Source organism: Ictidomys tridecemlineatus, chromosome 11 (genome assembly GCF_052094955.1).
Source record: "Ictidomys tridecemlineatus isolate mIctTri1 chromosome 11, mIctTri1.hap1, whole genome shotgun sequence".
In the NCBI taxonomy this organism is placed as follows: Eukaryota; Metazoa; Chordata; class Mammalia; order Rodentia; family Sciuridae; genus Ictidomys; species Ictidomys tridecemlineatus.
In genome coordinates, this window is record NC_135487.1 from 34,264,913 (window position 1) to 34,281,915 (window position 17,003).

Sequence of the window (17,003 nt, forward strand, 5' to 3'; positions counted from 1 at the left end):
CCCCCCAGAAAGGGAAAGGTACTCTGGCCTAAGGATCGGTGAATTTAGTCCCCCCTTCCGCTCTCCGCTAACCAGCTGTGCTTATGTATGTGTGTAGGCGGTCAGAAAAAATCGAATTTGCTGCCTAGTGAGAGCAAATTATCCGGATAATTGGCTCAAATTTCTCTCCTCTGTGGTTGGAGTAGATGCAGCCTTTGGACAAGAAGCTAAACATCGCAACTCAGGAGAGGGGTGAACACCTTATTCCATCCCCCACCCCGCAGACCTTGAGGGCGGGGAGTCATGCAAGGAGGCGGGAACCTGTCTTTGACCTCACTGACCGGTGTGGAAAGCGGTGTGGAAAGCCGAACAGAAGGACAAAAGTGGGAAAGAAGTGGAAACCCGCCCTGGGCGAAGGCCTCAGCGAAGGCGAGCACTACCGGCCTTGGGATGGGTTCTCTCGGATAGCAGGCACCCAACTCATCTTCATGGGCTATGGGTGAGTGCCTGGGAGACCGCTGCATCCTCCTTTTTGCCATCCGTGTGGTCGCCAAATTGGAGCCGTTTCTGTGCTTGTAGAAGACATAACTTGCTTTGGATGGGGTCTACAACACCCATGCACACACTGCAGATCTTGAGCAGGAAACAGTTTCCACCTTACCCTTGTAAGGAATCATCCTGGTTCTTGCCTAGCCAGTCGCCTGAAGGCTGGGCTTCTAGAGAGCATCCTTTCGGCTTGGACCATTGGACCTCTCAGTCTAAACTGAGGGCAAGGGGGAGAACCAGAACTAGGTACATAATTCCCCAACTCTGAACTAATTCAGTGCCATTAAATGCTGGGGGAAGGATGGGTGTCTAGATTGAGTGGACACAGAATCGGACTCATGGGTTAGTCAACCTGGCTATAGATAACACGTTCAGATATGCTCAAGTGAGAAGTCACACAGGCAGATCTGCTGGACATGCACTTACAGAACTCCTTTGATAGACAGGTACATACACATAGGTTAAAATGAAATGGACACTCATTAGTCCCAGGCGAGATAGCTGGGCCTTCCCACTCACCCAGGGTTGCTCTCCTACACTTTCACTCAAACAGCTGTGATCCCTATTCTTGCCGCCATCCCCGGGCCTCACTCTTGGTGTCGGGTCCAGGCTGAGGCAGCCTCCAACTCCCCCGTTCCCATTCCCCGCCCCCCTTCAGCCCCTTCCTCACGGACCGCTCGGCCGCCCCGCGGTGCCCATGTAAATGACAGCAATAAATATCTAATCAAGGCCCCGGGCGACGCCACCGCCGCCGCCAAAGCCCATTACCGAACCGACGTGCGAGGTAGGGAGGGGTGCTGGGGGGTGAATTTCGGGCGGGTCTGTTCTGGCCTGAACATTCATTCTGCGCTGAGTACCCCTCATCTCTGACCTTGAGCAAATCTCAATTTCCCCTTCGTAAGAGCACCGAGTTCTCATATCTTGTCGGATCCTCTCTCCATCCAGCGGTCACTCCGTTTTGTAACCCGTTGGCTCTTGGGACAATTTATTTGACTTGGGCCCCATTGCTGCCTGAGGGGCGGATATCCCAGCTTATAGACCCCTAATCCTAGCTCTGGTGGGTCTGGCTCTAACTGTTATTTGGACTTTAGCCGGTTTCGGCCAGCAAAAGGAAAGATTCCCTTGAATTCTTGATCATCAGGCCTGAGCGCCTTCCCAGACAGGGTCACATCTTGCCGCCTTTCTACCGCCCACTGTAGGCGCTGCTTCAAAGTGTGCCCCAAGGTCACTAGAGCCCACAGGGTCTCGCGGCCCCTTCCAGGCTTCATGATTCCAGTCGCCAGTTTTTGTTTGCGTCCTCCCATATAGCTGAACGTCTGTCAAATCTGCGCGCAGTACTGGGACCTCTCTCTACCTCTGAACCACAGACTCTCCCTCCGAGGTCCTCCAGCCTCCTGAAGGCCCTGACTTAGGACTGGAGTGTCTTCTCTACAGGGACTGTACAGTCTCTGTTTTCCTCCACGTCCCTGCCAGGGTCTGGACCAGCCCAAAGCCGCCCAGCAGGTCCTGCCGGACTCCGACTCTGGACCAGGGGGAACCCTGTGGGCAGAGCTGCCTCCTGTGTGTCTGGGAGAGATAGAAAACACTCTGTGCTCAACCCTACCCCTGCTTGATCTCAGCTAAATCCAAGACTCTTGGTCTTCCTCCCTTGAGCTCTATCTAGCTGTCTCTACTGAAAAGGAAGCGGAGAATCAAGCAATAACCCCGACAGCTCTACTTCCAGAGCCTTCCGTCAGGGTCCTCTGCCTCACTTGTCACCAGCTCTCTTTCAAGAGCCAAGGGACCTGGTTCGAGAAAACGAACATCTCTCCCATCTTCTTTCCTTTCTCTGACTACATTTTACTGCATTTCCCCCCCTTTAAACTAACTTCAGCTACCTGATTTCTCTGCACCCCAACATTAAGGACATCAGAAAATCTGAGGACTGTAGGCGGAGGGCTCCCTCAGTCTCGGCCCATTAGCCCGCAGGGGGCTAATTACCCCAATTAGCGGCTGATTTATAATTAATGGCTCGGACCGAGGGATAATTGGATGTTAATGGATAACAGTTTGTGTAGGGAGCTAAGCGCCTGGGCTTCTCAAGGGGGCACCGGAGAGCGGACAGGGATCTGTCTTGAGACTCAATCCCTATCCTGGAGATCTCCCTGCTGGCTCCCTTCTCCATTCCTGAGAGCCAAGAGAGAAGGTGAAAATTTCCTTTAAGGAATTTACCAACCCTAAGTGCATGTTGAGTCTACCACCCCATTTGGTTTGACCCTGGTAAAGTCACACCTCAAGCCCACCTACCTTCTCTCCTTGACTCCAACTCCAGGATCATTTTGGAGGTCTTCAACTGAGCCTGACAGATTCTTCTACCTCAGTGGCCCATTCCCTCATACTACAGGTCAGTGTGGGGCTAATGGTGGCAATGTGGGTGTCAGTGCCTATGTCAAATGCCACTGGGGGTAGGCATGATCAAGGTGAGAGCAGTGACTAGGACTCATGGTGGAAGCAGGTCAGGACTCAGTCTGTGGCAAGTTCAGGGCCACAGCTATGGTCAGAAGGTGGGTTGGTTTCTAGTAGAGACACTGGGCTTTCTTTGCTGGGGTAGGGTGGGTAGGCAAGGTGCAGAGGAGATGCTGGTCATTGGCTCACTCAGTTCTGGGCTGTGCTGCTCACATCTCTCACAAATAGTCTTCCCCGTACCAGGACATCTGACTCTCTTGACTCTCTGCAATTCCCCTTTAGTTTGAGCCTCTGTGACACTATCCCAAAGTCTGTCACGCAACAGGGAGAGGCACCATCTTTAATTTTAGAATGTGTAATGGCTCCTATTTTGAGTACTGATTACTGACTGGGGAGACAGACCCTGCCCTAGAGGGACTGCGGGTTAAAAGCTCTAATGGGCACTGAGTTCATACTTTGTAGTTAGACTCCCTGGATTCCATCCTGGCTCATCTGCTTAGCTGTGTGGCTTTGGGCAAGTGACTTTGCCTCCCTGTCTTTCAGTGTGCTTATAAGTCAAATGAAAATTATGAGGCTGTGAGAGATAAATGAGGTACTGCTTGTCAGATCTTTTTGAGAATGGTTGGTAGAAATAGTTATTATTCTATTTCTGGTGAAGGGCAGGCTACAATTTGGTGAAATAATGTAATAAAAATTTGAAGCATTTACTTGACCCAGCCTGGGGTACCAGGTAGAGGCTTCCTGGGGTACCAGGTAGAAGCTTCCTAGAGAAGGGGTTGCTTAATCCTAGTGTGAAGAATCATGGCTTCTCAAAGTGATGCTCATGATGAGGGTGGGGACAATATTTCCAGAGAAGGAAGAAGCACATGTGGCTTTAGAAGGTCATGCTGCATTGGTAGGTAGGAGGGTGATGGTGAGTGGATTAGGAGGGAGGAGGGAGATAAAGAATTTGGATTATGTCTTTCAAGAAGATTTGGCTTTGATGGGCTGAGGATGTGGCTCAAGCTGTAACGCGTTCACCTGGCATGTGAGAGGCCCTGGGTTGAATCCTCAGCACCACATAAAATAAAATAAAGATGTTGTGTCCACTGAAAACTGAAAAATAAATATTAAAAAATTCTCTCTCTCTTCTCTCTAAAAAAAAAAAAAAGAAAGAAAATTTGGCTTTGAAGGTACCAGAGATCACTGAGAGATAAGTTCATTTGTTTCAAATGAAGGCAATAGAAACAGGTTTAAATGTGCACTGATAGTGGGGACAAAAGTTGGTAACCCTAAGGAATGAGTAGATATTCCTAGATTCTCCACTCTTTGACATCCAGAAGCAAGTGATACCACATTTGTATCCATTAGCTTGTATAAGCATCTCTCTAGAGTGTCTGCTTGACCATTTCCTGAGGTCTTGCTGGCCTCATTGACTCACTGAATTGTTGATACCCTGCCCCTCCCTGAAGTGAGGAGACCTGGCTTGGGGAACCTGGCCCCTGGCAAGGGGAGGAAGAGGCTGATCCCTTGACTTTCTCCATTATTGAGGCCTAACATAGACTAGAAATCTGGGGAGTCCAGCAGTGACCCAAGAATGGATCTGGGACTCATAGAACCCCTTCAAGACAAATAGCATCTGAGAAAGAATAGTGAGATGTTCTCATGTCAAACCTTCACCTAGACAGTATGCCTGAGAGTCCTTGGGCAGAGAAGGGCAAGGCAGGGGTGTCCACGTCCCTTACATCATACACTCATGCTCACTTCAACTCAGAAGTAAGGACAGATGTGGAAGTTGGGATACTTATTAGAGTCAGGCCCAGTCTTTTCAGTTCCCAAGCAAGCCAGTCAAGGTGACTCACCTTCCTTGAGTGTCAATATTTTAAATATTTTTCCCCTTATCAAAATGGGAAAAAATATTAAAAAGTGACTAAAGTTGATTGGCATGTTCCAGGCATGGGACTTCTCTTAAAATCTTGAGTCCTGTACCTCAGAGCTAGAAGACACCTAGGTTATCTTGTGAAGCTATCTACCACGCACAAGTAGTTGGGCCCACCCACATGCACACACATGAAGGAATCCCTCCTTTTTGACTTTCTCACGGGTGGCTGGTCAGCTCTGGCTTACATACTTTTCATGATAGAAGTCTCTATCCCTCAAGGGGCAGCCCAATGGGTTGATGTCATGTTAGAGGAAGTCACAGAAAATAGGACCCTAGCCAGGGTCACACAGGTGCCTGGAGTTGGGGCAGGAGCCCTGGCCTGATGTTCATGTATTCATGTTTTTCTGCCTGCTTGAATAAAGGTACTTTTGGACTCCATACTATTGGGTAGTGTTATAGAGGTCCTTCTCCCTAGAGGGTCACTGTGGAAACTTCAGGGCTAAAAAAGCAGCAGTGTTTCTCCAGAGAAGAAACAGGCTATCCTCAATCCCTCTTTCCATCATTGACACCCAGGGCTGCTATCACTGAGCCCTATCTCTTGACCACATGCTGGACAATAAATACCAGATAGATCCTCAGAGACCATGTTCCCATCCTGCCTCTACCACTCACTAGCTATGGGACCTTAGGCAAAGCAGTGTCTGAGTCTCCGTTTTCTAACACATATAACAGGGACAATACTACTTAGCTCCTAGGGTTGTGCTGAAACTTATTGAATGTGATATATAGAATGAGTCGAAAAGGACTTGGCTCATGGCAAATGTCCAATGAAAGATAGCCATTGTTCATGAGGTGCTGTGCCTCACCATGGTTTGAAGAAAAACAAGGAGAGGAGTCACCCAGAGACTGTTGGTTTCTTTTCTTCCTTCTCTGCTTTCTTTAAAGTTGTTCTGCCTTTCCCCCACTGTGTGGGAACAAGAAGAAACTGAAGAAGAACTGAAAGTTCAGAGGAGAGGGTGACGGGATTGGCTTGTGGGGTGACAGAGCTGGGTGTGATCGAAGGAAGGGTACACTTTCCTTTTAATCAAAGACGCCTTGCATGCGGTTTCCTGGCAGTGCTGCTGTTAATTTATAAAAAATGTCCCCTAATAAAATTCTGCTTGATTCTTCGATTGGCTGGGCATTAGGCCGCAGCCAGCAGCGACGCGGGGACATAACGGATGCATTTGCAGATTTGGAAAATTAAAGCCATCTATATGGCGCCTGTGGCGGGAGATCCGCCGATCTGCTTGCTTAATGAAATATAAAGATTCTTTTAACCAATGTAAGCACAATTCGACAGCTTGTGAAACGCGGCCGCGCCATGATGGATGGCTCTCCTGGCTCGCCAGGAATTGCGGGGCGGCACCTTTTAAATATATAATTGATTCTGTTTGGAATGTGCAGTGGGCTGAGCCCATGCAGGGCTCAGCCTGGGGCCAGGAGTGCAGGGTCCCTGTTTAGAGACCCCTGCAGGCCCTGTAGGGCTCCTGCCTGGGCAGCCTCTCTGTGGAGCCCACCAGCACTCAGAGGTGGATGTGGATGGGGCTCAGCTACTGGGCCTGACTGAAGACTCGGGGGCGCGAGGTCAGATTTAGGCTGTTCCTGTTGCTGGGAGAGGGCACACTGGGCAGGAGTTCTCTCACCCAGGCCTATAGTCCCAGGGACCGAGGTGGTGGGGGGACTGGAACTCTGAGTTTCCATTCTTCCTGTGGGCCATACTGGGCTGAGGTGGCCCTGCCTCCCTCATCATCTCCTGTTCTAAAATTCTTTCGCATCCATTCAACATTTATTATCTACTAAGCATCAAATGCATACCAGGTTCTGTGCCAAGTGTTTCAGAAATTAAAAAACTGGATAAGACAAAACTATTTATTTTTTTGGTGTGTGTTGATCATTCTATCTTCTTGCTTTTTTCTTTTTCTTTGTATTTCCCTCTTGTTCTCGCTCAGACTCTGTTCAGAAGTGGAAGAGTGGCAATATACTGGCCCAGCAGCAGGGAATAGGGGCCGCATGAATTCCTAGGGTACCACTTAGTGTACATTCCTCCAATATCTCTCTCTCTCTCTCTCTCTCTCTCTCTCTCTCTCTCTCTCTCTCTCTCTCACACACACACACACACACACACACACAATATTAGCACACATGGGCTGGCAGATGTGCTCACCCATGGAGACATATAAAATAGCCACAGATACACATACAAACACAGATGCACATACATCAGCCCTGTGGCCAATCCCAGTAGGTCTGCATTCACACAAGTCCACTGAACATGCAAACAGTCAACTGTGGGGTATCATGTGTTTGATTGGGAAGTAGTGTGCACATGAGCGTGTGTTCCGGGGGAGTGTGCTTTTTGCTTTGCTGTCCTCCTTTTGCCTTGGATCAAACCAGAGATGTTAGAAGAGGGGGAACAGAATATGCTGGGGTGAGATCCTGTGTGCCTGGGATTGGGAATCACTAATTGGTAGGAAGAAATTTACCTGTGGAAACTTGTTCTACCACTTCCTGACTGCCTGGACTTCAGTGGATTATTCAATTGTTCTTACCTCCCATTTCTGCATCTGTAAAATGGGGATAACCTCTTACGGATTGGAAGGTTTGATGGAGATGTCTGCCTTATCAGAGGCACTTAATAGTTATTATTATTCATCTGATCCTCGTTTTCTGAGTCCTGCCTCTATGCCAGACCCTGTGATCTATGCTGAAAGTGGAGTGTCTGGAAATATATGAGGTACAACTTCTGCCTTTAAGGGACTCTGTCTTATGGGGGAGACAGAAGTGTCTTCACAGTACTGTGAACCAGGTACTAGATCAGAAAAGCCATGTATACTGGGGGTATTGCTCAGTGGTAGAGCACTTGCCTGGCATGTGAAAGCCCTGGCCTCTATCCCCAGCACTGGGGGAAAAAATAAATTTAGAAAATCCAAGTAAGGTGCTTAGTGTGATATCTAGCCCAGAGTGTGTTCAGCTGTTGTTACTTTGTCATCATTGTCACTGTCATCATCATTTTGATGACCTGAGTACTTAACTGGAGCCTAGAGAAGAGAGAGATGCTTGTCAAATGTGGTTGGGGCAGACCCATTTTCTTTCATTTTTTTATTGGTGCATTATAATCAATATATTACATATAATCACATGTAATATGGGGGGCTGGGGATATAGCTCAGCTGGTAGAGTGCTTGCCTTGCATGTACAAGGCCATGGGTTCAATCCCCAGCACCAAAAAAAAAAAAAATGGGATTCATTATGCCACATTCATACATGCACATAATGTAATTTGATCAATCTCATTCCTCAGTAACTTCCCTTTCTCTCCCATCCTTTCTCCTCCCTGGGCCTCTTTTTTTTTTTTTTTGTACCAGGGATTAAACCCAGGGGCACTTAACCATTGAACCACATCCCCAGCACCCACACCACACTTTTTAAAATTTTTTTTTTAGTTGTAGTTGGACACAATACCTTTGTTTTATTATTTATTTTTATGTGGTGCTGAGGATTGAACCCAGGGCCTCACACATGCTAGGCAAGCGCTGTACCACTGAGCCATAACTCCACCTGCCCCCAGCCCTTTTTTGTATTTTATTTAGAGACAGGGTCTCACTGAGTTGCTTGGGGCCTAGCTAAGTTGCTGAGGCTGGTTTTGAACTCATGATCTTCCTGCTTCAGCCTCCTGAGCTGCTGGGATTACAGGTGTGGGCCGGCATCTCTTTTCTGAGGAGGCATCCTGAAAGGAGGGGCCTTCTGAAGAGGAAGGATTTTGTGAGGTGAAGGGAAGGAAGGAAGGAGAAAAGTGTCTCAGGTCAAGGGCCCAACAGGAGAAAGGCATGGAGGTGACAAGAAGGGCCAGGTAGTTTGTTATTGCTAGGTGCTAGGGAGAGGGAGAGCTTCAGGCCAGAGGGAGAGGTTGGGGGGAATCCAGACTGGGAAGGTCTTCAGGGTGCTGCGATGCTTGATGCTCATGAGGCTGTGCAAGGTTTCTCTCTGGCTTTGGTTAATAAAGAAGTCTTGTGTGTCAAAAACTGTGTGATCAGCAATCATTAAGTCAATTAAAATGTTACCACATTAAAACAACAAGGCCTGAGTTTGGTGGGGGAGGGGCATTGTAGCCACAGGGCTAGGGGAGGGGATGGATAAAATTACTTCTAAATTCTGTTTCCCCTTCCTCACCTGAAGCTTGTGACACCTTTTGGAGCCTGGCTCCATACCCACATTCATTGCAACACACAGAAAACCCTTCATCTACCCTCCCTGCAAAAAAGGAAAGAAAGAAAGGATATAGATATGAAAATCACCTCTATAGGTTATCTCCCAGAGATAACCTCTGTTAACATTTCAGGGTACAACCTTTCAGACTTTTCCCATGCATTTTTATTCACACATTACAAAAATGAGATGGCATCATGCACACTGTTTTGTTACCTATCTCTTTGATTCAACATTATACTGTGAATATCAGCATATACATATCATCGTTTTCAACTATACCACCATATTCCATCGTGGACACGACTGTCCCCTCATTTATTAACTAATCCTCTCCTGATGGAGAGTTAGCTTTCCAGTTGTTTTCCATTTGTAAGCAGTGATGTGAAAAATATTCCTATGCACATATCTCTGCATGCTTGAGGGATAAACGTCTTGAAGTGGAATTGTTAAGTCAAAGATGATACACTCTCTGGAGGCTTTCATTCGGGGAATAAAGAGCTCTTTCATCAGCAAGGTAGGAAAAAGACTACTTTTCACTCCCATAGATAACTTTGGGTAGTAGGTGTTCTTCACATTTACTAATTTGATTAGTGAAAAAAAAATCTTACTATTTCTATTCTTCTTTCTTTGGTTATAAGTAAAGAGGAGCTTTTTGTCATTTGTCAATTGGCTATTTGTTTTTTTCCTTAATGAGTTGTTTCTTCATCAACTTAGCCCATCTTTTATTAAGATGACCATCTTTTGATTTCTATACTAGAGCTCTTCATATATTAAGTATATTCTTTTTAAATGAGTTTTAAAAATATTTTGAGTTGTAGATGAACACAATACCTTGATGTTATTATTTATTTTTATTCAGTTCTGAGGATCTAAACAAGTACCTCACAAGTGCTAGACGAGCATCCTACCACTGAGCTACAACCCCAGCCCTTATGTGTATTATTTTTAAGTTGTTATTTGTGTTCCTTTTTTTCTTTTTATGGCGGTATGGAGAATTGAACCCAGGGGTGCTCTACCTCTGAGCTACATACCCATCCCTTTTTATTTTTATATTGAGATAAGGTCTTACTAACTTGCCTAGGCTGTCCTTGAACTTGTGATCCTGCTGCCTCAGACTCCTGAGCTGCTGGGACTACAGGCATGTGACACCGTACTTAGTATTATGCTTCTCTCTCTCTCTCTCTCTCTCTCTCTGGTTTTAATTAGTTTTGCTATGTCATAGACGTGGTACATTTTTTTCCAGATTTGCCTTTTAGCTTTGTTTATAGTACAGTCTGTTATACATATGTTAAAATGCTTTATATCATCATTTGTATCTGCTTTGTTTGCCTTCTGCCTCTTGGATTATGTTTTTGGTAAATACAGTGGGGCTTCTGTAAGTGAATGTCGTTGGAAGGTGGCAGGTGTGGGTGTAGACTCAAATCTCCAAATCTGTCAGTTCCCGACTCATACCCATACTGAAACGCTGGATTCATATTTCAAACTTGACATGTTCCCCTCAAAACCTTGCTTTTTCTTTCTTTCCCTTTCCATATCTGCTTTTTCCTCAATGCTTCTAATTTGGGAAAAGACCCCAATTCACACAGTGGCTCTGGTCAAAAACATGAGTTGTTCTTTTTTTGCCATCTTTTCTTCATATTGTGCAACTAACTTACCAGCAATCACATCTACGCTACTTCCAAACTATGTCCGGAACCTGACCTTTTCTCACCACTCCCATTGCACTGCAGGGAGGGCAGCGTGGTCATTAGCCAGGCTTCTGCAGCAGCCTGCTGGCTTGGTCCCTCCACTTTTCTCCTTTCCTCCCCGCAGTCTATTCATACAGCAGCCAAAGTGCGCTTTTAAAAACAGATCATATGTGTTAATCCCCTGTTCAGAACCCCCAGTGGGCTTCCCAACACACTCAGGATAAAATCCAAACTCCTTATAAATGGTAACCAAGCCCTCTAGCAAGGGGCCCTCCTCTCCAGCTTCATCTGCTCTATTCTCTCCCCTCACCATGCCACAGCCACGCTGGTTTCTGACTGTTCGGCACACACAGGCTTGTTTATGGTTTCGTCCTTGCTGTCCCTTTTGCCTGGAAAGCCTTTCCTCCAGAGCTCCTCACGGCTTACTTCAAGTTTCTGCTCAAACATCAGAGAGCCCTTCCCCAACCACTTGTTCTAAAATAATCTCTCCTTTCCCGCTCCTCATTCTCTTTCCCTGCCTTAATTTATTTCAGAGCACTTATTCCTGTCGGATGTCAGTACATACATTTTTCTTTGTTATGCATCCTTCTTCCCTGGAATGTAAATTCCATAAAGTTAGGGACTTCGGCACTTGGTAGGTGGGTGCTTAATAAATATTTGTTGAATGAATAGGGGTATATATGAATGTGTATGGTGTGATGGTTGTGTATAGATGTATCTGCTGCCCGATTAGGCATCGGTGAGAATGCGGAACTATGGGGGTAATGATGATACATTTGTGGGAGTGAGAAGGAGAGCTCCTGTGAATGTATGGCCAACAACGTCTACATATGCATGTTTGTGCAGGAAACGTGTGTGCTCGTCTGTGACTGGGTGTGTTTGTGTGCATGCTGCGGATGTTTGGTTATATATACCTGTGTCTACTTCAGTGAGGGTGGGGAGCTGAGACACCTGGACAGATTCTTTCTCTAATCAAATGGACCTGCCATTACCCTAGTCTTCTCCTTCTACCTCCCAGAAATAGGCAACTCCAATGTATTTTTGGGTGGCTGCAGACATAGGATCACATTCCAAAAATGATATATTAGGATGATGTGGGGGCAGGTGGGTGCTCAGATGAGGATCACAAATGTTCAGAGGGATCTGGGGCTGATGGGACCTGGGAGGCCTTGTACTGAACCAGGACACCAGGACATTTCAGCAGGAAGGATATGTTCTTCAATGAATGGATGATTTTTTGCGGGGGGAGGTGGTGGGTAATGGCCACAAAAAAAATGAGTCTGACTCAATGTGGATGGGTAGTCCTTGGACTGGCTGTGTGATCTTAACATGTCACTGTTCTTTCTCTGAGCCTCAGTAGACTCATCTTGCAAATGGGGTTTATTGTTCTTGGCAGGCTTACTTCTTGGGGATTTGGTGAGGAGAAAAGAGGTAATGACAATGAATATATAACAATCATATCAATTGTGTTCTTAAGTCTGTGCAGCACATTAAGGATCCCCCCACCACCTATACCAGGGATTGAGCCCAGGGCCTGAGCATGCTAGGGAAGTGCTTTACCACTGAGCCACATCCCTAACCCCACACATTAGTGTTTTAGTCCATTATCTCATTAGAGTGAATGCCTCAGTGAAAATTCAGCTCTGAACTTGGCTCCAGTGGGCCATCATGGGTGTCAGTTGAATAAATTTGTGTGTGAGTGAATCAGTGAATGTAGAAATGAGTAAGAGTAATTGAACAGAGAGATGGTTGCATAAAGTAGCAAATGGATTGGGAAATCACAAAGACTAATTTTTTGGGGGGGTGAGTACTGGTCACTGAGACACATCCCAGCCCTATTTTATTTAGAGACAGGGTCTCACTGAGTTGCTTAGTATCTTGCTAAATTGCTGAGGCTGGCTTTGAATTCATGATCCTCCTGCCTCCGCCTCTTGAGCTGCTGGGATTACAGGCATGTGCCATTGCGCCCTGCCAAGACTAACATTTTTGAGCACATACAGTACAACAGGCCCTGTTGAAAAGGCTTCTCTTAATCCTTACAGGAACCCCAGAAGATTGGTACTATTGTTAATCCCATCTTGCAGATGGGTAAACTGAGGGTCAGAGAACTTTAATGACTTCCCCAAAGTTACAATGTCCCTAAGTGGCAGGCTTGAGACTCCAGCCCAGGCAGACTGATTTTAGAGCCCAGGGTATTGAATTCTATTCTGGTGTCCTGCTGGATGAATCACTGAAAGAGTGGATAAATGAAGGAGTAAGTGCTGGACCCCTTGCGTGGGCAAGACAGGCCACTTTCTGATGGGAAGGCAAAAGCTCTTAGGGGTGACCTGAGCATCCAGGCTGTGGACTGTGGATGGGTTCTGTCCCAAGGTAGTATCTAATGGCTCTGTCTCATGTCCTCTCTCCCTCTCCCTTATCTGCAGGCGGATGTCATTATGCAGCACTATGGGGTGAATGGCTACTCGCTGCACGCTATGAACTCACTCAGCGCCATGTACAATCTGCACCAGCAGGCAGCCCAGCAAGCCCAGCATGCCCCAGACTACCGGCCATCGGTGCACGCTCTTACGCTGGCTGAGCGCCTGGCTGGTAAGGGCCCTGGAGACAGGACCATGGGGTTAGGGCCCCGTGGCCTTGAGGAGGAGTCTCTGGAAGACAAAGAGAGGAGGATTGGGAAAGCCTATTCTGGTTGGCTCACAAAGCTCCAGGTCACAAGCCGACATGGTGGTTCAGGTTGTAATCCCAGCTACTGGGGAGACTGAGGCAGGAGGATTGCAAATTTGAAGCCAACCTGAGTAACTCAGCAAGACCCTATCTCCCAAAATAAAATAAAAAGTGCTGGGGGCTGGGTTTGTAGCTCAGTGGTAGAGTGCTCATCTAGCATGTGTGAGGCACAGGGTTTGAACCTCAGCATCACATAAAAAATAAGTAAAATAAAAGTATTGTGTTGAAAAAACACATTGAAAAGAAAAACAGTGCGGGGGATGTAGCTAAGAGATAGAATGCTCCTGGGTTCAATCTCCAATGCCAAAACAAAACAACCCCCACCACACACAAAACAAAACACCAAGAGCCCCAGGTCATGTGGCAGAGATAATTCAAAATCTGGGTGTTATTCTCACTTAAACAAAAATCTGTGCCTGTATACGCAGTGCAGCCCATTTGCCCACACTGTGCTGGACCCTGGTGCTGGCTGTGCCTTGAAAATCCCATGACAAGCCTGTGCAAGAGGTAGCCATTAGCTAACTTGAAGATGAAGAAACCAAGGTAGACGGTACTGGACTAGTCCAGAATAGCTGAAAAGCAGCTGAAGTAGCTGAAAGAGGGCTAGAGTGCCCCGGGAGGAAACTATAGGCACAGGGAGTAATAAGTAATAATAGCTCCATGGTGTGAATGCCATGTATGTGCCAGCTGCTGTGTGAAGTCCTCCTTCTCTCTCTCTCTCTCTCTTCTCTCTCTCTCTCTCTCTCTCTCTCTCAAAATGTTCCATCCCCATGAAGACAGATTATTATTTCCATTTTGTGTGTAAGGAGACTGAGACTCAGACTCATGAGTGGGGTTGGAACACGAGAGCTGTGGAAGGAGAGCTTGCAGTCAATGCAGGGTCTTCCTGTTCACTTCTGTTCTCTGAGACTCAGTTTCCCCTGGGATAGTAGCAGTGCCCATCCCATAGGATGGCTGAGAGGTAATTGAGATAACACACACAGGGTGTTCAGCAGAGTCTCAGCCATGCTCAGAAGTCTTTAGTATCTAATACCCAAGGGAAGTACCAGGAGGGAGCTACAGTCTATCTGCCCCCAATTCCTGCTTCAATTGATCGTTGCCTCGATCGATTGCCTTTCAGTGGGTAGAGGAAGGATTCAATGACATAGGTGAGGAGCTTGATTTCTTGGGAGGCAATGTCACCCACCCCACCCTGTCTCAGGCCAAACTTTGTTGAATCCATGTGGGCCTAGGCCTGTGCCAGGCAGTCCTCAGGGACTTTAGGGAATTCCTAAGGAGAGCAGGTGCCCATAGGCCATGAGACAGTATGATAGAGGAGTACAGGAGTGAATGGTGGGCAGCTCAGAGCTGCAGGACCTGCCAGTGCAGTCAGGGCTTTCTGCAGACCATGGGGCAGGCACCAGGCCTCTAAAAGCACAGCAAAGATGGGTGGGGATGCTGCTCAGTGCTAGAGCACTTGCCTAGCATGCAGGAGTCCCTGGGTTTGATCCCTGGCACTGACAAAAAATAAAAACAAACAAACAAACAATGGCACGGCAAGGAGGGAGGAGCAGCAGGAGTCAAGGCACAGAATGGGATGGGGTCTGAGGACCCTGCCCAGGTAGGGGTGCCAGCCTGGCAGGGAGGATGTGGTGGTGGCCAGCCTACTTCTTTAGACCCTACCAGGCCTTCAGGCAGGACTCAGGATAAAATGGAGACCCCTTCTCTAGATCATCATGGGGCATCAGTGCTCAGCGTGGGGATGCTGGGTGTAGTCTTGCCCCTGCTATGGCTGCTTGGAGTGAATTCCCTGTTCAACCTGGTGGTAACTTCAGCTCCTGACAGTGTTCTGGGACCCAAGGGCCAGAGCTTAGGGAAAAGGAGTCAGGGAGAATGGCTCATGTCTGTTGGTAGGGGCTGCTCCTTCTAGTGGGGAGTTCTGCCTGTGGTATAGAAAGCCTGGCCTCCCCTGCGACCACCCTACCCTTTGTACTGTTGTTCGCTTACCAGGGTGGGGGTGACTAAACAGTCCTCACCCCTCTGGTGCCCTAAGATGACCAGCATGAGTTTAGGGCTTAGTCTAGGAAAGGGCTGATTTGTAAGGGTTTGGACTCCCTTTAAATGGAAGTAACATCCCCAAATCTGGGGCTTCCTGGACACTTGGTTGTCTCATTCCCACTTAGGATGTTGTGAATGACTCCCCAGGGGTGGAACTCTGCAGCCCTGTGCAGAGGTAGAGACAACTCAGGCTCCTTTCAGCATAGACAGGGCAGGATCCACCTTGGTGGGATGGGAGACAGTAAGTAGGGAGAGGCTCTAGTTAAGCAGAAGGCTGGAGGCTAGACACCACCAGCCTCAGGCAGACACTATCCTGGGTAGTTTTTGTGAACCAGACATGTGAGCAGGACCATAGAACATGATGTTGGAGCACAGTATCTTGGTCTTCCTGTCCCTGAGGAGGCAGCCAGAAGGGTGAAGAGTGGGTGTAACAGGCCTTTATCGAACTCTTGGGGCCCTGCCAGACCAGGCTGACTGTTCAGGAAAGTAAGAGCAGGAACCTCTGGTCCTGCCGTCAGAGACAAATGGGTCCCCTGGAAGATGAGATTTGATGCAGAGGATAGAGAATGGAGTTCTTGCCCAGTGAGATTCCTTAACTAGACCTCGAGGTGAGTACCAGCTCATGGCCTGGCTTCTCATGCTCTGATGCCACAGAAGCCTTAGTATCCAGAATTTAAGGACCATAGGTAGTAGAACCACTGTGGTGTGGATTCTTAGATTATTAGCATTATGTAATTTCAAAATATTATAGTAGTCTGAGACTTTAAGAATCTTAGGACAGGGGGCTGGGGATGTGGCTCAAGCGGTAGCCTGCTCGCCTTGCATGCGTGCGGCCCGGGTTCAATCCTCAGCACCACATACAAAGATGTTGTGTCCGCCGAAAACTAAAAAATAATAAATAAATTAAAAAAAAAAGAATCTTAGGACAATACATATCTACCCATCCCCAATACCAGCCAGATAAGGAAGACCCTGTCCAATCACATGCCTAACAGCCATTCTTGGAGCTGAGTTGATCTCTGTGGTCCTCATAGTAGATAATGGGATGGAGAGATTTTGAAAATTTAGCCAGTGGAAAGGGGATGGGTGATTTCCAAGGGCAAAGGGCCAGCATCCAGCTCTGACAGATGCCTGCATCACTGCAGCTGGAGTGGGTCAGAGAAGGCTAAGATTCAAAACCTATTTCCCATAATTAAATGGGCCCCCTCTCCTTGCCCTCCAACGGCTGTACATTTCAAGACATCATCTTGGAGGCCCGCTATGGCTCCCAGCACCGCAAACAGCGACGCAGCCGCACAGCGTTCACGGCTCAGCAGTTGGAGGCCCTGGAAAAGACCTTCCAGAAGACTCATTACCCAGATGTGGTGATGCGTGAGAGGCTGGCCATGTGCACCAACCTGCCTGAGGCCCGGGTGCAGGTAGGGCCCAGCTCCCCAAACTAGTTCTTACAGATAAGCTCTAGCTCATCTGTC

General features: G+C 47.5%; 1 protein-coding gene across 12 annotated transcripts in view; it reads left to right on the forward strand.

Moving 5' to 3' along the window:
• Positions 1-17,003, forward strand: part of Dmbx1 (diencephalon/mesencephalon homeobox 1) — a 33,405-nt gene that overhangs the window by 11,215 nt on the left and 5,187 nt on the right. For all 12 annotated transcript variants that reach the window (XM_078026197.1, XM_078026193.1, XM_078026194.1 and 9 more), the window contains 2 exons: positions 13,194-13,359; positions 16,771-16,949. In XM_078026197.1, the coding sequence (XP_077882323.1) occupies positions 13,206-13,359; positions 16,771-16,949 (333 nt within the window). In that variant the 5' untranslated portion in view covers positions 13,194-13,205. The remainder of the gene's footprint in view (positions 1-13,193; positions 13,360-16,770; positions 16,950-17,003) is intronic.